This window comes from Anopheles darlingi, chromosome 2, assembly GCF_943734745.1.
Source record: "Anopheles darlingi chromosome 2, idAnoDarlMG_H_01, whole genome shotgun sequence".
In the NCBI taxonomy this organism is placed as follows: Eukaryota; Metazoa; Arthropoda; class Insecta; order Diptera; family Culicidae; genus Anopheles; species Anopheles darlingi.
The window spans coordinates 49,681,527-49,707,775 of NC_064874.1; the positions used below are offsets into that span (position 1 = coordinate 49,681,527).

At 47.4% G+C, this 26,249-nt stretch overlaps 1 protein-coding gene across 11 annotated transcripts in view; it reads right to left on the bottom strand.

The window, feature by feature from the left end:
• Positions 1–19,375, bottom strand: part of LOC125950006 (tyrosine-protein phosphatase 10D) — a 44,228-nt gene extending 24,853 nt beyond the window's left edge. For 8 of the 11 annotated variants that reach the window (XM_049677554.1, XM_049677553.1, XM_049677552.1 and 5 more), the window contains exons 1-2: positions 19,202–19,375; positions 16,487–17,595 (exon numbers count right to left, since the gene is read on the bottom strand). In XM_049677554.1, the coding sequence (XP_049533511.1) occupies positions 16,487–16,726 (240 nt within the window). In that variant the 5' untranslated portion in view covers positions 16,727–17,595; positions 19,202–19,375. Of the gene's footprint in view, positions 1–16,486; positions 17,596–19,131 lie in introns of all 11 variants that reach the window. The other 3 variants (XM_049677547.1, XM_049677546.1, XM_049677544.1) reach the window with 3 other exon arrangements.
• Between the last annotated feature and the right edge of the window lie 6,874 nt (positions 19,376–26,249).

Genomic DNA, 26,249 nt, shown 5'->3' on the forward strand with positions numbered 1-26,249 from the left:
ATGATCGATCAAAACTATAGCCAGTGATCAATAATATTGGTCTATTCGGCGATACTATACTGTTCAGAGCGTCCATGAGACTTAGTATCCTGTTCATTCTATTAATTTCATCAATCAAAACACTTCAATACAGCAATCCCTATAACTAGTCCGCACATCATGGATAAGACTAATAATTTTTCACATGTGATCCGTGCCCGATTAGTCACTCGATTGGCCCACTGTTCACTCTCTCTTTCTCTCTGTCTGACTACAAAGTAAAGCGCCTTGGGCTTGAGGGCAACACGCTCCCTCACAGCAATTCGAGGGGCTGCTTCACATTCGGGCAAGAGCAAACACGCTACTCAAGAGCAGTCATCTCCACCGGAATGCCGCGCTAAGGTACAACGACTGTACCCCCCTTCTCGAAGCATAGTAGTAGCAGAAATATGCGGCCGTTATCCCGTCGTTATCGAGTTGAGATCAATTTTTTGGGTCAGCGATAATAACCTTTTTGCGTCAAGGATGCAGCCACGCTGGATTAAATTCATAATGAACTCTCCGACAAAGGCGACTCTCTCGGCCAGCAATGGAGCGCACGACCGTCAGAGTTTTGTGCCATATTACAATCAACAACATCGACCACCACCACCGACGGTGCACCTGACCTCAACGGTGGCTAATTGGATGATCATCGTCGAGTGTTCGGTTCATCAATATGCCCCCCCACGATCTCGACCGTCCCGAGAGGGGCATTACATTTTGGCTTTGGTACAAATTTTGATTACCAACCAAAACCGGGATAGTTTTGACCCCGTCGAAAGGTTCTCTGAAATGCACGGTAATGAAGGTTGGGAATGAAAGTTCACCAATCGATTCAACCCCCGAGGGGAGCACGGAATTACTATAAGGTTGAATGTGTCGAGGAGACCACCACCACCGGTCATCGATGGTTCCCTCAGGGGAGAATTTCCTCCTGTCAAGGGTATAGACAGGTTCTCAACAAGTTTCTCCAACATTCTAAAGAGTTTTTAGAAAGGAGTTCTGCAACTTCTATCGTTGATGGTACCGCTTCAATCTTCTTTGCATGAGATCATCAGGTGGAACTCACTCTTGTCTATTCCGAGAAGCGGGAAACCCCCTTCAACGGGAACTATAGACGGTCGCTAATGCACAAAAACAAGAAACCCAATCACCATTTTACGGTCCCACGTGATTTACCGACCAGTGCGGAAATGAAAATGTTGTACTAAATCGTCAACAAATTGCTTGAACATGACGACCGTGCCGGCGGGGGCCTCGCTTACATTTCGCCACAGTGTCGCTGCTTCCTCGTGACCTTTTACCGGGTTCTACAAAGCGATGGCAATTATTACTCATGCATATGCTAATGAGCCCGATTAAGCGATGGCGATGGCGATGTGCAGGTGCCCTCCGATACTCCGTACGATAAATCAAAGATTTACTACACGCTTCGAACGGATAGCAGCAAGACACACGCGCCCGAAAAGGTAACTACAGTAGAAGTCCATAAGTCCAATCCTGTCTGGTCAGCGGCACATATGCCCGATAGCATTAGCGCCACCGCCAGCAGCCGCGTGCAGCTAATTGATAGCCGACCGACAGCGGGTTAGAGCTTTACTTTTCACCAGGACCGTGGCCTCGGCATTGGGGGGAGGGACTCGTGTTAGAAGCATCATTTATCATCCTTTCAGCGTGGTGCACAGGCCGGCCTGTTCTCTTCGACGGTTCATATGTCGACTTGACTGTTCTATCCGTTCGCCGGGAGGTAAAAGTAGAAATACTAGTTTGCCCCAGACGCGTGTACCGTTCTCTTTCACTAGCCTTGGCTTTTATGATGATCCTTGGTGGGATTAGACAGGCGTGGAGGAGAATTGACAATGGTTAGCGGGCGCCTGGATGCTATCTTGAATGCACAACGTAGATTCAAGCTTTACGTGACCATGAGGAAACATGTGTGAAGACGATAAAGCATTCTCGGTGTGCATGATCGAGTCTGAGCATCAGCATTTCAACATTTACAGCCTAGATAGACAATAGTAAAACACTTATTTACATGAAAGCAAACCCGGAATTGTTACGAATTCCAACGAATCCTCAGCTGGCCCTTTTGCTAGATGATAAGAATGTCCTTTCACCAGATTGAATTTCATTTTAAAGCATAATCATTCATCATTCTCTCTCTCTCTCTCTCTCTCTCTCTCTCTACCTCGGAGGGACACAACGCTGTCCCTGGCGGTCCCGCAAACCAAACAAATCACAATTCCGCCGGCTCTAAATTGTATAGTCCCGTCGCACTTGATTGTGAATTCCGGACGCCGTTTGTCGTCTGGAAACTGGATGGATAAAGCATGGTTGTTACCACGCTCCAGGCCCCGGTTCTATATGGGAAGGTGGCCAGCATGAGCGTCCCATGAAGTACACACACTCCGGGACGTATCCTTGGCGACGATTCAACTTTTTCGACGCCCTTTCGCCTACACAAGTAGCCGCGGTGTGTTTCAATGATGAACGATGATGATGACGATGATGATGATGGCTGTGTCTGCGCATATGGAGTCTGTGTCCACTTACGGGAACGGGAACAAACGAGCGAGATTCCACGGGACCTACACAGGATATGCTCCGTCATGAGTGAAGGCTAGAGATAAGGGGAGAGAGCTTCCCCGGACACGGATCGAAGCGAGACGCCTGGCTATGGTGTTGAATGCACCACAGGGTCCCACCATAGACAGACACGAGAGCAAAGGTATCCTTTTGGTTTTGGGCGAGCCTCTCACGCTACGAACTCCCAAGGCCATACCACCGGTGAAGTCTGTTTGTGTCGCCAGCCGTCGTCGTCGTCGTCTGTCTCGGAAAAGTATCGAAAGTATGATCGGACTGGAAGACTCCATCATTGGTTGCCAGCTTTTAGGCTGGTGTTGCCAAAATGAAACCGAAAGCCTCTTTCCAAGCCACACGCTTCTGCTTTCCTCGTAATTGTCCTTCCATAAACTCAATACCACTGCAACATCCAAATGGATCGCTGTTTATTGCTTGCCGGTTGAATGTGTGCACGTTGGTTTCGATTTCATGTGCTGCTTTTCATCGATTTAATGAGCTGTCTCCAGCATCAATATAACAGAGCTCCTGACGCGCGCGATCAGCGGCAGACTGTTATGCTATAGCAAGACAATTATTTAATAATTAATCTGTTGATTGCATGAATTGTTCTTCTAGATACCTCGTCTAATTATCGTTTGTTTGTCAACCGATCTATGTAACACAAAGCAAAGTCGAAATCAATCTGTGTGAGCAGCACAGAAATACCAAAGTGAAGGCATTTTGTTGTGCGACAGACGGACAGACAGACAGAAACTGGTTACCGCGAGACTGGTTTTGGGTGGTTTTCCCGTACAACCGGGGCGATCCAAGCATATGGATCGTCGCGTACGGCATCCACAGAAATCCCAGAGACTAGCACGAGGAGACACAGACACCATGCACCGCACACTGGTATGGCGCTTGGTGTTGGTGAGGTCGCGTGAAGGTGTACAACGCAGTGTACTGAGTCATTCATAAGAGGAGCTTATGATGCGAGGCGAGGCTGTGTATAGAGTGAGGCTGCTTGCCGTTGGGCCGTTGTTGTGGAGCAATTTGCAGTCCTAGACAGAGCCGTGAAGGCCCGTTCCCCACTGGAAAAGGGTTTTTTTTGTCGTCGTCGACAGACTGCAGGATCTGTCGAGACGATTGTTGGTGTATGAAAAAGAGTCGGTACGAGAAAGCATTTCCCTTCTAGTGGCGAGATGGGCTTCGGGTTCTTTGTCTAGTCGAATCCCTGCATAGACCTCAAGACTAATATAGCAAAAAGGGAAAATCAAACAGTGCTGGTGACTGAACGGAAAGTGCAAATTGGTTTAGGTAAATTAGGAAACGTGGTCACAACGAGAAGAACTGTTCCGTTTATGACATGTTTGCACTGATTTCAAAAATCCCAATTTCCTATTTCATTTCAGAAGAACAAAAAAAAACACTGCAAAACGATTACGTTTTATATCGATACTGAAAACGGCGCCTCTGACTTGACGATTCGTGATAAATTTCTGGAATTATCTTTCAGAATGTTCACCTCTAATCACCGCCTGGCGTAACACGCTTTCCTGACAACTTTCAACAAGCGCCACAAGTAGCTCGCGATCACAGCGCGAATTGCCAAACGGCGCGAGACGTGTTTCTTGTCACGGTAAAACGATAAACTGACATTGTTGCGTGTGAGAATGTCTCCTCGACCACGTACGCAGCTGCGGACGCGGTGGTCCCGGACCGCAAAGTCCAATGTCTCTTCTTGCCAACCTGCACCCTGGGCGCTCGTTGGATAAGATGGCGTTAATGTGAGCGTGATCATGGCGCCCCGAGTCGTAGTAGCATGCCAATGGACGACGCCTTTTTGTTTAACCGAAAGATTCAATTTGAGTGCCGCCAGCTAATGGCTTCACAGCATTAGCGCGTCGTGCGTGTGTCGCGCGTGATGGGTTGAGCATCTTCCCTAAGGACAGACCGTCGGGCGCATCGTCGGCACTTGGTTGATATGATTATTCAAAATTTTAAATTCATTTTACGCCTCCATAAAATGATGGTTGCGCGTCGTATACCGAAGGTAGCCGGTTGTCACTTTACGGAAACGCGATCCAAGTGATAACTCATACGAAGCGGAGCACACAAACCGCTTCAGCGTTCTATTGCGCGCACACGCTACGCTCTTGAAGGCCACTCGAGGTTAATTCCTTCTGCCACCAGAGCGTTAAGAACTAGCAAAAAGTGATTTAGCGAATAACGTGACGGTGGTGGTGGTGTCTGCAATCGCAGTGCAGTGCCGCTATATGACCGCTCAAAACCAACTCATCCGACTTGCTAATGCAGAACAACATCGAGCCGAGGATGACTAAACCGGGGAAACCAATCCTGCAACGCCACCATAACGCACGATCTTGCATTCATACTGCACACGCATGCTTATGGCGATTAGCTGTAGTGCGTGCATTTCAATGGATAGAGGACACTGGGACCACATCGTCCCTCCTGCCATACTGTCCCCGACCGACCGACCAACCGACCGACAGAACGCCCTTCCTCCATCACATTGAATGATCGATCGATCAAACGGACCGAGTCGACCTTCGCGCTTCACCAACCACCACATCAGAGCAGCGAGGTTAACCGATTGAGCCGAGCACTAAGCTCGACTGACCGGTCCAGCGAGTACAAACACCCTTTTCCCGGTGGTAGTTGTTGAATGGATTGATTTGAAATAGTAAACTGTAATGCGTGCTATGCATTAGTCTTGGGAGACTCGAACAAACTTCCGTAGCTGGAGTACTCGGCACCGCGGTCTACATTGTTGCTCATTGACACTGGAAAGATGATTGAGTTTCTGGCTTGGCAATTGCTCGGGTACGACAAGCTTACATGGAACTATAAGTGCGCCTATCAGAAATAGGTGTGTCCTTCGCACAACTAGAGTATCGATTTGAGTAGAGAGATATAATTTCATCTTCATGTTATACCACTCTAATTACAAGAGAGCGCATACCATAGATCATAGTAGTTATTATTCATCAGGGATCGTACACAATCATTAGAAAAATAACCAAACGAACAGTAAATAAGAATGTTAAAGTGATTCTAGATGCTACGGACATGAAATGTTTTCGAAAAATGGCCGCCATTTTTGTTAAATAGGTAGGTGTTAAATTAATTTAAATTAGACATTTGTATCCGAATAATTTCGAAAAGGCTTTTGAGAAGGCAAATAAAACGAATTATAAAATGAATTTACCATAGTGTGGAATAAAAATTATGTGTGCTAACCGAATGTGTGTTTTAATCCACTCTGAAATATATTGTTTCCGGAGTCAAATGAATCAAGACTGATGAATGAAGACAGTCTCGATACAGTTCGTTAATTTTCGTAAGCGCCATTTTGATTCTGTTTGAAGTGATGTTTCCTGCCTTCCTACCTGTTACACTAAAACTTCCTGCTCATCGTGTGCTGCTAGTTAAATTCTTGCAGTTGCATTGTTTGAGACTGATGGAAAGGACTTATTCAGTTAAATACTTTGGTAAAAGAGATGTTCGTCAATTCCTTAGAAGTCCCACAGTAATTTAATTACTAATGAAACGACGTCATGAAAGTTAAAAATGATAGACGCATCGTATTGTAAGCCGAAGATGTACATCTCATCCTCGTCTCGTCGGCCCACGTGGGTTGAAGGCAACAGCGTTCTGCCAAGCAACTAGCTTTTCCCACGCTAAAACCCCAAACATAAGAAATTACGTCATAAGTCATTCCCACTCATCGCATTGTGAATGGGATCTCTAGCCATTACTACATTCTCGCTAAACTTTTAATGATTACTGTGTTCACTTTATAACTAGGCTATAGTCATCATTTAGTTTTTAAGCCAGTTGTACCGACCCGCGTGAGGCAACATTTAACAAATCCTAAACACACAAATCCTGCATCACAAACGGAAACAAAGAGGGATTACTCCAGAGACCGCATGACGCAAAACAATTAATTATCGTCAAGCTTCCGTTTGTTCGATTTGCTCCGTGGATTACGCTAGAAAAGTAAATCGGAAACCACGCACACCCACAACGGAGCAGTGGAAAATCGGTGAAAATTGGAAAACAAGCCACGACCCAACAAACCAACCGGGCATCAAACAGCACAAGTAGCAACAACTACGGAGCTATGACGTTGAAACCGAAATGAGTAGGTGGTTAGAAGCTCAACACCCCCTGCTGTTGCCGAAGGAGTTGTTTCCAGGAAGGAAGAGTTCAGTCTCAATCAGCTTCAAACGCCTTCAACGTGTTTTTCATCGAGCCCACGTCCGGGATCCGTCCAATGGCATCCAACCTTCCCTCCCTCTGTCAATGAAATCATCATCATTTCAACAGCCTCGGCACCCGAAGGGGGTTCTCAACAGTGTACAAGTGCAATTGGCAATCTCATCGACTGTTCGGCCGATATGAAATATGATTGCCACCATCGGTGGCACATCGGTGCGCGATGGATTCCTTTTTCCTGCTTATCATCATGTTCTACAGAATAGTGGAACAAGGACCATCACTAACAGACCAACACACTAGACCACCTCATATGGTGCTACCCCGTGCGTTACTTTCGATTCTTTCTCGGTAGCTTCTCTCTCTCTCTCTCGGGAACGGGGGCCTTGTAGATACCTACCCTGACCACAAACAGGAGCCGGCAAAGCGGTCACACGGTGCTGCACATGCGCGCTAATGTCGCGCTCTTTTGCTCGTTTGCTCGCATTGTCCGCGGGCAACATCATCACCATCGTCGTCGTCGTGGGTTGGACGCACTTCCGTAACGGTGCGTTTCCATGGCAGCAGCGCACCTACTACTCCGCCAGGGGTTTCTGGGTCGCCAAAGACGAAGAAAGCGAAGAAAACATTGGTCTCTGCACCCCACGCATGTTGTTGCGCTACCCGACGCATGTCCTGAAGATGTCTCGCGTCTGGTAATGCCGAGAGAGAGTAGTGTCTCGGTTGCCCTTTGACATGATTCCTTCGCTAGGGTCTGGCTACATGGTAGCAGTGTAGGCCCAAAGGTAAAAAGGACATTCGTAGGCGCCCCCTCCTCGGTGGTAGTCACCTTTTTTTCTCTTCCCCTCAGATTGATTCGGAAAAGCGAGCTGGCATTAGCCGGTTGGTTCGATAACGCTGCCCCCTACCGGCTGCACCGTCCTAACAACGGGGGGTGCGTGCGCGTAAATGGTCCGTTTCCCAGGGCAGAGGGAGCACTAAGTAAGATTAGAAGAGCCCAGCAGCGACCTACTCCTTTAATGACACCAACGATGCGTGCAGTCCAATGTGTTTCCCCTTTTACTACCCAAGCGGTTCGATAACTCAGGAAGCTTTGATAGATTGAATTCGATTACCACGTCCGAACAAAGGTTGGTAAGAACCATGAAGAATCACCACCGTATGGTGGAGATAAATCGATGAACATTACATTATGAACGAGGAATGATTTATTTTAAACCGAGTAACACCGACTACAACCACCGTCGCCAATTAGCCACGTTGTCGAAAAGTACCGCAGGCGACATTTTTTGTGAATGTGAAATGTGGGTCGAAATACCTTCCTCGCGAATTTTGCGCTGGTGTCACCGGCCAGCTGCCAGTTAATAGATCTTCTGTCTGTGGCGAATAGGCTCTTACGCGCGCAACAGCTCCTCGAACTAGGTCAACGGCGGCTTTAGCGACCAACGTCCACACCATTCTTTATGGTGGAGGAAGTGAAGGCACATTGGTCAATGGCCCGAACGGGGTGAAACACGGAATGACACGGAACGACGAGGTGCTGCAACACGGTGGAATTATTAACTGGCCACCTCTTACCGCTCCCCGCGGCAAAGCAACATTGCGCCAAACAGAAAGAGGCTCACAGCAAACACAACTTGAAGAAAGGAATTTTTCAAACTGTCACTCGTTGGAAATGGTTTATTGATGATGAGCTAAGGCGTAGAGAGACGGTTTGACGCTGCGAGTGCAATAGTGCAATCGAGTATTTAATCCGATCCAACTCGAGCAAACCATTGACGGCCACAACCGAAAATGATGTAAGCGCGCGAGCGCGTTTGCGTCCGAATTACTGGTCAAGTTATGATGATTAGCTACGCAGATTGAGTCACCCAGTGACGCCAACAAAATGCGGAAAATTGGAGCAAAATGACAATATTATAATCTATCATCAATGTGGAACTAACATTTACGGATACTCATTCCAACTAACCACGGTCCGGTTATGAGTATTGTGATGATGTGATGCGTCGATTCATCAGAATCCATGGTATACGGAGGACGCCGGATGACGCCAGATGGCCATCCTTTGATTGACAGTTTGAATCACAGACAGTGTTCCAAACGTACGAACACAACAACGCGCGCGTAACTTCCATTAATCATCTCCAAGTCAGTAGTCGGAGCCGCCACAATTGCTCCATGGTGCGCAATTGTACGATCCCAGACACAACCGATGTTCCCGGCGCGCTTTTCCTGCTTTTTCCTTATTTGTTTCACGAAGAAAGACAAGTCGTTTGAAAGAAGGCCTAAACCAACTGTGCCACAACAGTGAGTGCAGTGTCCCCCCACACCTCACCCGGTCCGGTGTCATCTGTTCTCGTTCCCATTCAAGCCGTGGTGTTGTTTTGTCGTCTACGAGCGGTTCTGCTGCGTGGAGGTTCGGATAAACATTGAATCTTCCCGGTGCGTCTGGTCTCGGTTTAACGGTAAAGCAAAACAAACACCACGCCAGGGATGCGACAGTTCGCCAAATTCGGGTTTCAAGGGGATGCTCCCATCATGATGATGATGATGATGATGATGATGATTTCACACAACGACGCACTTTGACGCCAGGAAATGTGGGGAGATCTCGCTACTATAGCGTAACCCCCCTCGAGCAGCGTGCGCGGGAGGATGGTTTCACTGCTTTCGATTGGGTAATTTTGGCCAGCAAATGCACCCTACCACCCTCTCAATGACCTAAGAGACCAGGGGCGAAATCATCATCAGCTGCGTCCGTCCACTCTAGAGCGAGCTTGGAGTGTATATGTTCGTCGATTGTGGTTCGCGTTTGTGCATCAAACACTTTCGAGTGTAGCACCGATGCTACTGGTTGGTTTTGCGATGATCTTACGTGGTACATCGCAAACCATCGGTCGCATCTCACCGACAATAACCAACAATGGACTGAACGGGTTGATGATGCCCGTGTTGCGACGATGCGTAACCATCGCCAGCGACGATGGTGGTGCTGCTAGCTTTGCTCCTTCCAGATAGTCAAAACCAAAACTATCTCCCTCCTCCCTCGAAGATGGTTCAGCACCGACCGCTTAATTGTTTGGCGAGAGCGAGCGTGTAAGAGCTGGCAATCAATCAAGAAGAGAGCCACCACTTCAAAGGGATTATGTTGTGAAAGTGAAATAAATATGCTTTAACCACAACACACAATAGTACCATCTAGCTACCACGAAGGCACCACCACCACTACAGGCTCCACCGAGGGTAATGCCAATGCCATCAAACCAGGTAGCGTTGATGATTCGCAGCCATCGGTGAACCATCGCGCGCAAGGTAAGCTGCTGCTGACGAGATGCAGTTTTACGTCTAAAGTTTACGTTTCACCAGCAGGAGGAGCGTTACACTATAATCGCAATTTATAAAGCGCTATACTAGCACATACACATGCGAACGGTGTTGGTGTAGTGTCAGTAGTGGTGGTACTGGGGGCTAGTGACGACCAACCAACTTTAGGTGGAACTTTCGCCTTCGCGATCGTCGGTCTGTGACTCAGGTTGTCTTACGATTCGTGTTCAAGTCACCGTGTTTAATGTTTTCTATTTCTGTGAAAGAAAACGATAAACGGAACAGAAAGTATCACCAGGGGATGTAGATTTGAATGAGCAAAACTCTATTCCTCTGTCCGAGAGTGAATTCTGTCACCATTCGGTGGTTCCATTTACCGCGATGGAGGAATTTGCTGAAACCCTGATCGCGCACGCAGCTAATAAGCTTAGAATGCGTCATCCAGCTCCAGCGTGATCTGTAAACACATCCTCAACATGCTGTTGTCGAAGATATTTGAAACCTTGCCTAACTCTTCTAGAGATCCGTGATGTGACTTCATCGTCACCATCGTCTATACGTATTTCGTACGTTGCCAATACGGCTCAAGTTGCAGAACGTGACGATGACGATCGCGGACGAAGCCCGAGAGCAGCGAAGCTAAGCACACAGAGGCAAAGACAAACCGGTTCGGAGGGTTTTGAGGTTCGGTGATATGTTGCCTCATCTCCCTTGTGCGCCACCCGGGCGGAGGGGTGACCTTCGAAAAGAGAAAACACTTTAATGTGCCAGCACCGCGAGTGAATGGCCAGAGCACTCGCCGGAGAAGCACACAGCATGTGACTTTTGTAGACAAAAGATGACTGTGGACAGTCCCTATAACTCCCGCTTGTATGGAGATGGATGCAGAGAGCGTGCTGTACAAAAAGGTGGTTAACCATTTAGGTGTTTGATTGACTCCTGCTTGCCCCTTTCGAGTCCGAACCACGGATCGGTAAGACCAGAGTGCTTGGCATGGCATTTCGCAGTTTATTCCCGTGTGCGGTCACTTGTTGTAACACATTGCCCTCTGAGGACTCCCAGACTGTAAATAAAGTGTCATGAACCATCGGGATCAGGTGGAGCGGGAGCAGCATACATTTTTTTATGTCACGCTACATAGCCATAGTGGCCAGTGTACTAGCTGGCTGGCTGGCTGGTAGACTCGTTGAACTAGTTTTGATTTATTTTCGCTTTAGTTTCCCCATAACTCCCGTTTGTTGCATTCTGCACAGAGGTCGTGGATGCCGCATTGTACGTAGACACACCTGTTTGTGTTCGACCCCGAGAGGGAGGCTACCAACCGCACCATCCACCCTACCCTGTACAACCATTCACCCCGAATGGTTCGAATGGAATCACGTCAGCAACACAGCAAATATGTCGAAGTGTCACGCGCACGGACACAGGAGGGTCTCGGTGGTGGCGAGTATGTATGTTGACCTGGATGAAATGTTCAAACAAAAGCGGGAAGCTACAAACGTACCGTTCCCGGCCCGGTGTTTTGTGTGGATTACGGAGTCCGGAATGGACGCCACGTGTTCGTGTTGGTCATCAAGTAGCGTGCCAACTTCGATTCGTTTCTAGACTCGAAATTGAGAACCGAACAGGGAGGTTGGGTTTGGAGCTTGATTGGAGCCAATGATGTGAACTACCACCGACTGGACGCATCGGAAATCGTTGCCCCGATTCTCGTCTAAAATGTTCAAACACAGTAATCACAGACCACAGCGAACCATCGGAACGCGTGCTTCCATCGTAACGACGCTCGCAAGGCCATCCTCGTTTACAGTTTGCAATCAATCGCAACCGAATCGGAGCCACCGGTTGGCAGCTGGCTGGTGGTCCGGGCGGGGTGGCAGGCCACTAGCAGTTCCAATAGTTTATTGCCAATTGTTGCGCACAGCCGCCCAGCGCGAGCCGCGGTCTGGCAGAAGCGATGGTTCGTTGCAGGAGGTGGTGAGACGGATGCCATCGCCATTTTGAAGCCTCGTTAGCTCGTGGCCAGGAAGGAACACACCAGAAATAGTAGCCTAGCCTCTCGCTCGCGTCACTAGAGCTGAGCGTCTCCCTCGCGCGGAAAAACAATTGGCATCCCCCATCCACCGCCGTTGTCTCCCACCTTCCCCAAACATACGTCATCATCGCGATGAGGTGCACCGAGCGTTTGTTACACATTTTCGTGCTCCACCGGACTGGACAATGATATAAATCAAAGCGTGGGACAATCTGACTGAAACCCTACCCCTTCCCCTTCCCCTGTTACTCTCCACCCCGCTGCTGCTTCCGTCGTTACGACCACATTCTCGATGCTTATTTGTTTACTTTATTGATGTTGTGGGGTGTACTGACTGCTGCCAGTGCGCCGTCTCGTACCGCACACCTCGAACGCACAACACCTTTTGTTGAGGCGAGCGAGGCGTAACATAACACCAACGATGCCAAGGTTGACGTCAGAAGTGCTGCTGCCGTGCACTAGCTGGCTGGCTGGCTGGCTGACTGCGCCATTGTTTCCGAGGCCGTAAAAAATGGGGTTTTCGTTGCGAAAGGGCTCGCGGGCTCGCGGACTGGCTGACTGCCCGTGTGGTTTACTGGAAATGCTTACACGCGGTCGCGGTCGCGGGGTTCACCTAACATTAACTGCTCTGTGCTATCAGGGTGGTCGCCCGGTGGTTTTGTAAACCTGGATGACGAAAGTAGTGGCCATTAGCTGTTCTTAACCGCTCGCCACGTGTCTCTGGCATGTGTCCGCGTAATTGTCTTACAACGTCCAGTCAGCACTGCCATTGAGTCCAAAGTATGCTATGCCATCAACGTGTTGTGTCGGTTACCGAAAGCAATTTCGAAAAATCTCGAATATCTTCTTTCGAATTTCGCATTCGATGCCTTCGATGAACATTGGAAAACGCCACTACCTGGCTTCCAAACCAACGCGTAATTACTGATGGAGCTGCTGATGTTTTCGATGTGACACGCACATATTGCCGCCTAAATTACCATTGTACCATTCCTGCAAACATGCAACTCATCATCATCGTGCAGTATTAAAAACTTATTAATTTCAGAGTACGGAGCACCACAACAAAACACCAGATGTAACGATAGGCACACGCACAGGGGTGATGGTGGTGGTGGTGCTGCTGCTGATGCTCATAAATAATGTCAGCCGCCCATTTATGGTAGGGAGATATGGGAGAAAGATGAAAAAGAATGCCTCTTTTATTATTAATGTCCATTCATGCATGTTTCAGTGTCATACTCGACGAACGTTGGGTGAACCCTCCCAAAAAATCCTACCACCGAACACACTCCCCGAAGGAGACCGAGGGATTTACAATCTCCCAAGCCCGGCGGCCCGGGGCGGCACTCCTTTTAAGGTCCCAAATCAACCGATGGAACGGGCCCATTGCCTGTCACACTACTCCCCATTTGAAGGACCTTCTACGCTCGAAGATCGAAAGATACATTCGAACGCCAACCCGAGACCAATACTCGCGAGGTCGATTGTCAAACTTCCACCAACCCCCCGGGAGAGGCAGTCGCGGTTCGCAGTTCGTGGTTTGATCCACACGCACACACTTGTTGCCTGGTGGCCAAATGGGAATGATACTAAAAAAAACAGAAAAAAAAGTACAAAAACCAACGCGATCCACAAAATGTTTGTCACGTCGCCAAACGCAGGCTAAGAAGCGCGTTAAAGTACGCGACCGGACGATTGCTATGCGTGGCACATATACGCACACACACACACACACACACACACACGACGTCAGTGACAGACTCCGAGGCCCGGGAGCGAGAGCAATCGAGGAGATTTTGATGGAAGCAGCGATGTGGCGAGAAGGGACAGTTGATTGAATTTTAATTTATGTCACTATCGCGTATTATGGGGTTCGCGTTTTGAGAGCTGAACCGTTGCCAACGAGTCGATTAGATCATGTGGGGGGTGGGGGGAGGTGGTGCCCGAACCAGTTGATAGTCGGGATGGAGATAGAGATGGATGAATCGTACTAACATGAGATGTCTGTGTTGGCACGTGTGGCCGTTAAATGAGAAACAGATTCTAGCTCTAGAATATGGAAAGGACGAACAGTGGCGACTCGTTTCTACCCCTTTCCAAGATAGGGACGCTCGTTGTAGTCGCTGATAATGGCAGCAAGAATTGGTTTGTCACTGATAGTGGTGCTCGCTAAATTCTAGATTGATTGGCAGACGAGGGACAAGCGCTGGTCTGTGTCAATTTCATGTCGTACGTTTTTCAAATAAGTAGCGATGTAATCGTCGCGGTAGACGAACGAAACGATTCACTAGATTTGTATCGACATTTTGGCGAAATTTGCCATTCTCTTAACGATCGTCTCAATTAAAATCAAAACGTATGCAATATAATTATCAAATTTAAGGTTTGTAATTGCACTAATACGACCGGAAGCCATAAACTGAACTACATTAAAGTATAATACTTGCGATTCGAGTTCACATTTTGAATTGCTGTAAAAATCACTGCTCTACTGCAACGCCAATTCATCTTGCCATATACAATTCGATTTTCAACATTTTAGTTAAAAAGGTAGTGCCAATGCCATTGAATATCGTCAATGCGTTACATTGGTATAAACGTCATAAGCGCACATTCAAGCCAATAAATTGTTGTTAGAGAACAACCCAATAGGTTATTATTTATTACGGTTATTTTTGTGAGAGTTTGTGATTTTCGAACTAGATCACGTTCAAACACGTTCTTTAATTAATTGGGCCATAATTATCCCATCCCATAAACGCATAAATGTTCGATGTTCGATCCATGTTCGTTATCATATTTTTTGATAGAATAATTTGCATCTAGCATTTAAAAAAAATGTATCAAAATTTTACGATCTCGAAGAACCACACTAATAAGAGGTGTGATAGGACGTTCGTTTATAAAGATGTAACCGATACAAACATCACAGTATGTGGACCTTGAAGTTAGTCCAGCAAATAATGCAAAATCAGAAGCAACGTAAAAGTTCAAAGCACTCACAAAAAACATCCGATACGCACAGAATCCAAATATGCCAAACAATAACGGAAAATCCTAACCACACCTGATCCTAAGGGCATTTTTCCAGTTATAAATGCTGCAACATAGCGCCATAATGATGCCCTTTCACCACATCTGTAAGACGTGAACACCATTTGAACCACAAAAGTATGGACGTGATATTCGTGAACATAAACGAAAGAAATAACTCTAAAACTCTGTTGATAAGAGCAGTCCACCTGATGCTTGTCCGCTCGTAAAAGCAAGCAATTGAGCAAACAGTGTTCCTTTCTATCTCATAAAGAATCCATCACTTTCGTGTAATTGAGTGGGTAGCACACCTGTGCAGACACTCCAACCGTTATATTGTTCATGAAGTCACCTTCATTCATGGAGATGACGCCGAGTGAGTGAATGTGACTTAACATCCTTATCAGCCAAAGATGATAACGATTGCACAATCGCCAAAACAAAAAGGTAAACGAAGTAAAGCTGGTAAAAAAGGTAAACGAAGGCGCGTAAGCATACTTTCACGAGATTTATGTCCCCTACTACGGCGGATCGACGGAGGCATTCGCGTATCGCGCGATAACGACGATACACCGGCCAGCAGATGATACCATTTTTATGACACCAATGTCATGCAAGGACGGTGGCAGCACCTGGTGAGCCCCAGATAAGCTGCACTCTCCCCCGGCGCGATACGCGGGCATACGCGGAGGCTTGATGGCCACGGCCATCGGAAAAAACCGGGAATTGCACTTTTACTTTTACGATCTCTCGTTCGTTTCATTCGGTTTCGGTTTCGGTGCAATGGTTGCTGGAATTAAAAGCCTTGGCTGTACTGGAGAAGAAATTAATCCGTTTGTTTCGGGTTTCCTCCGTTAGCCGCAGCGGCAGTTTGAAAGTGAAACCCAACAGATGGTGAGTCAGGGCTCGCCTTGAAATCGATCGATCCCTTGTATGATCGCGTTTCGTTGGCTTGTAGTTTAACACCGTACATTACGTACGTACTTTATGGGTTGCATTTGATTAGAGGAAAGCGAAGGTAATTATGCTGGATCATCCCCAAAGAAAAACACAAGCCACACGCACATCGCGGATGGGGATAGTAGCTCCATCATCAGGAAACCTAAGAATAGTTGTTGGGCAATTGTTTATACTGCCTAGCGTCCCTGTACGCTGCCGGTAAACAAGATCGCTCACCTCCATCGAGCGATCGAGAGTATTGAACCGTTTCCGGTTTAAGCCAGATAGTGGGCGAGATTCTGATCATTGCTGAAGACTTACCTGTACCAGCTGCAGGATGAGAAGTGTTGAGAGGAGTGCCAGAAGATTCCGGCGCGAGGCAAACGATGGAAGCATGATGCTGGCGACTGCCGGACGCCGGCAAGATCGTCCACCATTCGATGCTGTCATGGCAACGTGGCACCCGGAAAGGTGCTGGTGTTTATGCTTGATATGTTGTCGGTGATCTCGTTGCACCGCCACTGGCGTCCTGCTACGGCTCGGCGTTCTACGCTGGGCCATCGTCGTCTGTATTGTGTTTACATGTGCGCACAAACAGATGGATGCGCCGCTAGCACACTAATTCGATTCACAGCACAGACTCCGACACTCGAGCACCGCCAGGTAGTATATGAACTAATGGATGGGAGGGAAATGAATTTCGGTTTCGATTGCAGTCGCTGCTGATGATGATGATGTTGCTGTTGTCGAGGATTTAGTCGCAAGAAACCGGGTGCGTGCCACCGAGGTTTCCCTTTTTTCCACATACACGAAGATACACACTTGCCTGCTCTCTTGCTCTTTCTTTCTATACCACACTTTCCTCTCGACACTTCTCTGTTTTAGAGAAATTTATTTTTGGCACTTCCGCCGCACTACACCAGACGCTTCTTCGCGTAGAGGATGATTTTTCCTTTTGCTGCTTCTCTTTCTTCTTCTCCTTTTTCCTTCTACTTCCTCTATGCTTCGCAGCTACACTGGCACGCATGCACAGAGCACCAGTCACTATCACAAATTTCCACTGCTACACGATTATGAGCGGCCACGGAGACAGATTCACGACAGAAACACACCCCCGGTGATGTGTGGTATAGCGGATGGGTGGAAACCCTTGGCAACGAAGCAGGATCCCGTCAATGGTTTCCCGGATACAGGGGGCGGCAGCAGCAGCCAGCCAGAGCTGCTTGCTAGGAGGAACACTCAACAACGGCAACCGGTGCGGTTAGCTTGCTAGCAACGACCACGAACGAAGCTGGCGTCCGGTTGCATCCGCTGCTACTGCTGCTACCGATGCTGCTGGTGGCAGCCGACGTGAAACGCACATTTGTGACCAGGAACCGATCCCGGAACAGCGGGACAGAAAGAAAAACAACACAAGCACGACGACGCAACTAGGGTAGGAGAAGGAAAATCATCAAAGAACTGAGAATCAATATGGACACACACGCGGCATGCTGCCGTTGGTCCCGCGGGAAAAGAGGGAAAATGTTTCGAAAAGGAAATCTTTTTTCGGCTCGTTCGGCGGGGGTTGCTGCCTGTGGACGCACTTGAAAGTGAACAACATTCATAAATCACACTGCTGCACCTTCTGGCGAGGCGGGATCCCGTCTTTGTTCCTATTCTTCTTCTCTTTCGTTTCTTCATCGCTCTGTAATCCCGGAAACGAGTGGTTCAGACAGGAAATGAAGCTCGTCCACATTCTATTCACAATCGCAATGCAACAGCACCTTCCAGGGAGCCGTTTCGCGCATTCTTAGCGCTTCATCACCTTATTTTCTAGCGCCCATTTCCATTGCCAGACGAGGTCTGAGATTTTACGCACTTTTCATCTATTATTTAGCGACCCGAACCGGCGCAGTGTGTGACGCACCCGAATAATGTCGTTGCGGACATCCCTGCTTGGGGTGGCTCGTTTATGAATGAAGCCTTTCCCTCGTGCCGCTCGAAGGATACTCTTACGTTTCTCCACTTTCTACCCTTGTTTGAGGAGCGCCTCGCAGTTTTAATCTCAAGAAGCGGACCGCCGGAAGGGCGACCCCCCGTCGATACCGGACCACCTTTTCCAATTCATGCACCGACACGAGGATTCCTCTTTGTTCTCTCGCATTGTAAGGAAGGGACGCATTCTGTGGAAAAGTTGGAGTTTGGGAGCGGGAAAATCAGATCGCTGGCAGGAGCCAAACACTCGGTTTTTCGCTTCATTAAGACCATCGGATCAAGCGAAAGAGAGAGAGAACATGAGCATTTTCCGGAGAGGCGTCATCGTCACGCTTTTCCGGACCATCCAACAGCATCTCGTGCAGAGGATATTTGTTTGGCTGCCGGCGGGCAACCCTTCGCTCCCCGAGAGCACCAAGAGAGTCGCCACTACAGGTTCTTGCTGGCCGCGGTCTTCCGTGTCTAGATACCGGAAGTCCATTGGAATTCGGACGCACAGGCCCACACGCAGCATCCTCAAGCACACTCCACATCCAGTAAAAAGAGGTGCAAAATAGAAAGTAAGCTGGCTGATCTAGACTCGCGGATGTCGTCATTAGACTAGTAAGCTGCTTCTCGCTGAGATCAGCAACGCACCTTTCCTTTCCTCGGAACCACAGATATCGCAGATATCGCACGTATCGCAAAACGGCGCCCGAGAGGAGGAAATTTAAATTCCGCGGTTGAGGCGATTTCACTTGCCCTAGCGCCACATGCAGCAGCAACAACAAAAACAACAAAACAAAGCAGCACGCACACACTCGTAAGGGCAGGTGTTCCACGCTATCGTTTTGGGCAGACACACACGCACACAACAATACGCGCGGACACAGGGCACCACCACGCCGAAAGACCTGTGCCCGTACCACGAGTTCGCCCAGGGGGATGGTGCGGGGGATCACTGCGGGGGTGGAATGTGACAACAAACGCGGGGAAACTCCCTTTTCTACCTTTTCTACCTTTTCCGGGCAAGTTTATCACAAACTGGGGAACACCATTTCCACACACGAGATCACTTACCGCGGATTTCTTAATTATCACCACGGAACGCACGTTTCAGCGAAGAGCAACGGACGCACGTCCTTCCCCTGCAACTGCTCGATTTATTTTGCCGAAAAAAAAGGCCGATTCTCAACGATTTGGCCGAAAAAAAGGCCGATTGTCGACGATTTGGCCGATTCTCAACGAATTTGGCCGATTAAAAGCTGCTCGATTCATTTTCCCGTGCAAAAGGCCGATCTCCGATCTGGGCGTTCGTGTTTGAGTGCCCACCGAAGTGGTGCGAAAAAGTGTGTGTGAGCATGTCTCGGTACGAGTTCACAACCACAGCCGTGTCGAGAATTTTACACCTTTTTCATGCTCACCACGGAACGCCCAGTGGTGCCCAAACTGCGACATGCCGGCCAGTTTTGAACAATAAAAACTATTTCTACAGTTGAGCAAAAATAAACCCTCATTTTAAGTCGATAACGCAGACACATTATGAGAAAATCTTAGTATATAAAGAAGAAAATGGTTAGGAATAAATCACACTGAAGCGCCCCGTCTCGCGTTCTCGAGTCTTGACGCTTCTTCGTATGCCTAGAAGTATGCAACTGCATAGCCCTTGGAGCCCTTGGCCATCGCAGCACAACACGACATCGGAGTTACCTGCGCAGCCGATGACTGATGCGACGCGACGACGATGTGACATGACAAGAAGACAACATGCGCAACATGTCGCTGCCAATGCGCCCTGATGACGCGATGTCACAACGATAACGAGGTCGCAGCAATGACCTCATTCAGCAAGTGCGGAACTTGCAATTCAGCTGTTTGTATGTGGGTCATACAAACAGAGCAACCCAAAGCATCCTCGGTCGATCCCGGAAGCAGCGGATAAACATCGGTGTCTGTTTGGTTTGTGGAGTCAGCAGTTGAGACTCGGGAGCGAAGGGGGTGAGAGGGGTAGCTTTTCCACTTAGAACTTTAGAGTATAAATAGGCTAAGATAGACCTTAATAAATGGGAGTTGGAAGTTTGTACTCATCACGTAACCATTCGCGTTTGTCTTGAGACCGCTACGAATTACAGCTCATCCGAATCCGAGTTGATCTTGCTCTGGGCCCCACCCGTGGTAGCCCTTGTAAGACACCGAATCAGCACTCGACAGGCCATTTCGTCCAGAGTCATCGTGAGGTGTCCACGGCGCGTGGTCTCACAGGGCAAGAGTCTCTTCCAGCTCCTCGGCGATACCCCACACGTTGCTTCGGCAAACGTTTCTGACTGGCGCGGCGTAATCGGTCGCGAATAAACGCCGGTGGTACCTTCAGATGGCTCCAGAGAGGAATTAACCAAAGAAGAGGAATTAGCTCATATTGTGTTGTATCCAAAACGCTCGAGAAGATGGTTTGTGGAGGTTGTAAGCGTTGGATTCGAGAGAATTCGTTTTACACAAAAGAGCCCTTAATTAACCGACTATTGGCCCATAATTAATTTACTAAAGCCCCATATCGCCGGTGCCACGGCGGCGAGATTTCGGATCTAGGCAAAAAAAGGGGGAAACCAATTTTAAACGTGCGTCGCTGAGCAGGCTAAAAAAGCGTGCTTCCTCCGATCGGTTTGGCACTAAGATGATAACAGATACGAAGAAAGCCCGCGCACTTTATTCCGTATTTTTCACTATAAACCCGCTTTAGCCCGCTATGTTTCGGAAGGCGCTTCAAAAGTGCCTGGAGGAGTGCGTATTTCCGGACCGCTGGAAACGTCAGAAGCTTTTGCTTTTGCCAAAACCCGGTAGGAACCCAGGGGACGCCTCATCCTATAGACCGATCTGCCTGTTAGATACCATGGGCAAACTCCTTGAGCGCCTGATCCTTAACAGGCTGACGACGTTCACCGAGGGATCCAATGGCCTGTCTGATAGACAGTTCGGCTTTAGGCATGGGAAGTCTACCGTCGACGCGATTCGAATGGTTGTTGCATCTGCAAACAGGGCACGTATTCAAAGACGTTCAGGTGAGCGGTTCTGTGCTGTTGTTACGATTGACGTGAAGAACGCTTTCAACAACGCCAGCTGGTTGGCTATCGCCCGGGCGCTGCATGGTATGAGGGTACCCGATTACCTTTGCCGTATCCTGGGTAGCTACTTCGATAATCGGGTCTTGCTGTATGACACCGAATCAGGTCCACAGGAAGTGCAGCTTACGGCTGGCGTTCCCCAAGGATCCGTTCTAGGGCCAACACTCTGGAACGTGATGTTTGATGGGGTCCTGCGGCTGAGGCTGCCAGTCGGGACTTTGGTCGTTGGCTTTGCCGATGATATGGTCCTGACGGTCAGTGGCCAGAGCCTGAATGAGGTGATTGTTAATGCGGAGCGATCTATCGAAGCGGTGGAAACGTGGATGGCCGGGGTAGGACTGGAAGTTGCTCACCACAAAACCGAGATGATCCTTGTCAGCAACCTGCAGGAAGTCCAAGTGGCATCGATCACGATTGGTAGCCACGTGGTTCAGTCTCAGGAAGCGATCAGGTATCTTGGCGTGATGGTCGACTACAGGCTCAGCTTCGGAAGCCATGTAGAATACGCCACCAGTAAGGCGAAGAAGGCCCTCCACGCTCTTTCGAGCATAATGTGCAGGACCTCGGGCCTGAGTAGTAGCAAGAGGAGACTGCTTGCTGGTGTGATATCATCCGTATTGCGCTACGCGGGTCCTGCTTGGGCTAGGGCGCTGACGGTACAAAGCAACCTGGTTTTGCTAAACCAGGTCCACCGACTCACTGCGATTCGGGTGGCAGGGTCCTTCAGCACCGTGTCATTGGCGGCTGTGTGTGTGATAACCGGCATGATCCCAGTTGGGATCCTCGTCGAGGAGGATAGGGAATGCTACGCGGGCCGCGGAAGGGCGGGCATTCGCGCGGACGCGAGGCGCAGGACGATGGAGCGCTGGCAGCGTGAGTGGGAGAATGATGCGCGCGGACGATGGACGCACCGTCTGATCCCGGTCATCGAATGCTGGACATCGCGCGGCTACGGGGAGCTAAACTTCCATCTAACCCAGTTCCTCACGGGACATGGTTATTTCCGGGAATATCTCCACCGTATAGGGCGAGCCTCCTCGCCACTGTGCCCTGCTTGCGTGGAGGTCGTGGAGTCTCCGGAGCACGTCTTGTTCCACTGCCCCAGGTTCGACGAAGCCAGGGCCACGCTACGGGGGATCTCAAGGGAGGAGGTCCGACCGGAGAACATCGTGGCGCTGATGTGCGGAAACCAGGAGGCGTTTGATGCGGTAAGTGGGTGCGTGGGTCATATCATGACGCGACTGTGCTTGGAGTGGCGGGAACTCCAAAGACACCGGACTGTCAACGACCACAACTTGGTACCACAAGGGTAGGAAGATGATTGTTCCTAGGACGACCATCAGGGACACTCGGCACCCCGCGCCGATCTTGAGGCCCTATGGGGAGAGGGGATAGGCCTAGGCCGAAGCCGAGGTGGTTTGGATCATCATTCCAAAGAAGTCGATTTAGACGGTTGTTTCTTGGTGCAAGTGCCTTGGCACTGCTTCTCCTTTGTGTGTAATCTCGAAAGAGGAAAGCCGCGAAGGGGAGGTAACAGGAACCAAGCGAGTGGTTTAGTGGGTGGGAGTCCCACACTGTTCCTGGTGTCTTTGCCAGGTTCGTACATAATGTATTCCACTATGCTTGTAAAATTAAAAAAAAAAAAAAAAAAAGCCCGCTATAAAACCTTTGCATTTTATGCCCGCTATAAACAAAAAACGTTGCACCCGACGACCACAGTCGACACCCCATCTATTTAGAATCTGGACACACGTTTGTTATCACTGCAGCGCTTCTAGTGATCTCTTTGCAATTCTGTTGACAGCATTTTAATGGTAGTTGTCTGTTTATTAAGTGGTAAAATTCTTCCAAAATTGTTCTACGCCTTCAAAAGTTATCGTCGATCGAACGCGAAGGGCGAAAAAATATCTGCACACTCATTATTAAAACTCGATTAGGCTGGAGAAAAACCGCGAAAGTCTTGAATTTCCAAACTCAACTAAAAATACCGTATACAAATGTGTAAATGAATGAGTACTCGTTTAATTCGAGTGCACCCTATTGTGTAAAACGAGTTCACTCGAATCAAACGACTACTCGTATAATTCGAGTGCGCCCTATTGTGTAAAACGAGTTCACTCGAATCAAACGAGTACTCGTTTAATTCGAGTGCACCCTATTGTGTAAAACGAGTTCACTCGAATCAAACGAGTACTCGTTTAATTCGAGTACGCCCTATTGTGTAAAACGAATTCCTCGAATCAAACGAGTACTCGTTTAATTCGAGTGTGCCCTATTGTATAAAACGAGTTCACTCGAATCAAACGAGTACTCGTTTAATTCGAGTACGCTCTATTGCGTAAAACGAATTCACTCGAATCAAACGAGTACTCGTTCAAACTTCAAGCATGCTTTGTTTCAAGAAAAACCTTGTTAAAATTGCGGAAAAGTGCTGAAAATGCAGCTGAATAAAATAGTAAATTATGGGCACTGTAATGAATCGAAATAAGTGAAACGAGTATTCGCAGCAGATTTTTGAAGTATTCCTTTTATTCGTAAAGGTATATCTGCATACTCAAAAGAAAGTACTGCCTTTCTCGCTTAACTCTTTTCGACTGACTCTCTCCCCTTTCTATTCCATTTGCCAATCTAGTTCTATTCCGTTTGTCAATCTCTTTTCCCTCTCTAGTTTACTCTCCCTAGAGAGCGCTGCTTTCTGTGTTGTCACTATGGCAACGGTGGAGGGGTACCACCTAATATCTAACAGGCACTATTGTGTTTATCGAATCACTCGATCGAAGCGAGCACTCGTTGCTCGCTACCGAGATTCGAGTTTGCCTAAAAACCGTATTGCGCTAATCGAGAGTTGTCGATAGATTTTGACAGCCAGTCAATCCGGATTCAACCCGGGGTCAAATTTCAAGCACGCTTTGTTTCAAGAAAAACTTTGTTAACATTGCGGTAAAGTGCTTAAAAATGCAGCTGTACCAAATAGTAAATTAATTATGGGCCAATAGTCGATTAATTAGGGGCCCTATTGTGTAAAACGAATTCTCTCGAATCCAACGCTTAAAAAGTGCTTAAAATGCAGCTGTACAAAATAGTATAGTATTTATGGGCGAATAGTCGAATAATTAAGGGCCCTTTTGTGTCAAACGAATTCTCTCGAATCCAACGCTTAAAAGTGCAAAAACTATTGTGTAAAACGAATATACTCGAATCCACGAGTACTTGTTCAAACTTCTAGCCCCCTTGTTTCAAGAAAAACTTTGTTAACATTGCGGTAAAGTGCTTAAAAATGCAGCTGTACCAAATAGTCAATTATATTTGGGCCAATAGTCGATTAATTAAGGGCCCTATTGTGTAAAACGAATTCTCTCGAATCCAACTCTTAAAAGTGCAAAAACTATTGTGTAAAATGAATATACTCGAATCCACGAGTACTCGTTCAAACTTCAAGCATGCTTTGTTTCAAGAAAAACCTTATTAACCTAGAGTAAAAGTGCTTAAAATGCAGCTGTACCAAATAGTAAATTAATTATGGGCCATTAGTCGATTAATTAGGGGCCCTATTGTGTAAAACGAATTCTCTCAAATCCAACGCTTAAAAGTGCAAAAACTATTGTGTAAAATGAATATACTCGAATCCACGAGTACTCGTTCAAACTTCAAGCATGCTTTGTTTCAAGAAAAACCTTATTAACCTAGAGTAAAAGTGCTTAAAATGCAGCTGTACAAAATAGTATAGTATTTATGGGCGAATAGTCGATTAATTAAGGGCCCTTTTGTGTCAAACGAATTCTCTCGAATCCAACGTTTAAAAGTGCAAAAACTATTGTGTAAAACGAATATACTCGAATCCACGAGTACTTGTTCAAACTTCTAGCCCCCTTGTTTCAAGAAAAACTTTGTTAACATTGCGGTAAAGTGCTTAAAAATGCAGCTGTACCAAATAGTCAATTATATTTGGGCCAATAGTCGATTAATTAAGGGCCCTATTGTGTAAAACGAATTCTCTCGAATCCAACTCTTAAAAGTGCAAAAACTATTGTGTAAAATGAATATACTCGAATCCACGAGTACTCGTTCAAACTTCAAGCATGCTTTGTTTCAAGAAAAACCTTATTAACCTAGAGTAAAAGTGCTTAAAAATGCAGCTGTACCAAATAGTAAATTAATTATGGGCCAATAGTCGATTAATTAGGGGCCCTATTGTGTAAAACGAATTCTCTCGAATCCAACGCTTAAAAGTGCAAAAACTATTGTGTAAAACGAATATACTCGAATCCACGAGTACTTGTTCAAACTTCTAGCCCCCTTGTTTTAAGAAAAACTTTGTTAACATTGCGGTAAAGTGCTTAAAAATGCAGCTGTAACAAATAGTAAATTAATTATGGGCCAATAGTCGATTAATTAGGGGCCCTATTGTGTAAAACGAATTCTCTCGAATCCAACGCTTAAAAGTGCATAAACTATTGTGTAAAACGAATATACTCGAATCCACGAGTACTTGTTCAAACTTCTAGCCCCCTTGTTTTAAGAAAAACTTTGTTAACATTGCGGTAAAGTGCTTAAAATGCAGCTGTACCAAATAGTAAATTAATTATGGGCCAATAGTCGATTAATTAGGGGCCCTATTGTGTAAAACGAATTCTCTCAAATCCAACGCTTAAAAGTGCAAAAACTATTGTGTAAAACGAATATACTCGAATCCACGAGTACTCGTTCAAACTTCAAGCATGCTTTGTTTTAACATAAACCTTGTTAACATTGCGGTAAAGTGCTTAAAATGCAGCTGTACCAAATTGTAAATTAATTATGGGCCAATAGTCGATTAATTAGGGGCCCTATTGTGTAAAACGAATTCTCTCAAATCCAACGCTTAAAAGTGCAAAAACTATTGTGTAAAACGAATATACTCGAATCCACGAGTACTCGTTCAAACTTCAAGCCCCCTTGTTTCAAGAAAAACTTTGTTAACATTGCGGTAAAGTGCTTAAAATGCAGCTGTACCAAATAGTAAATTAATT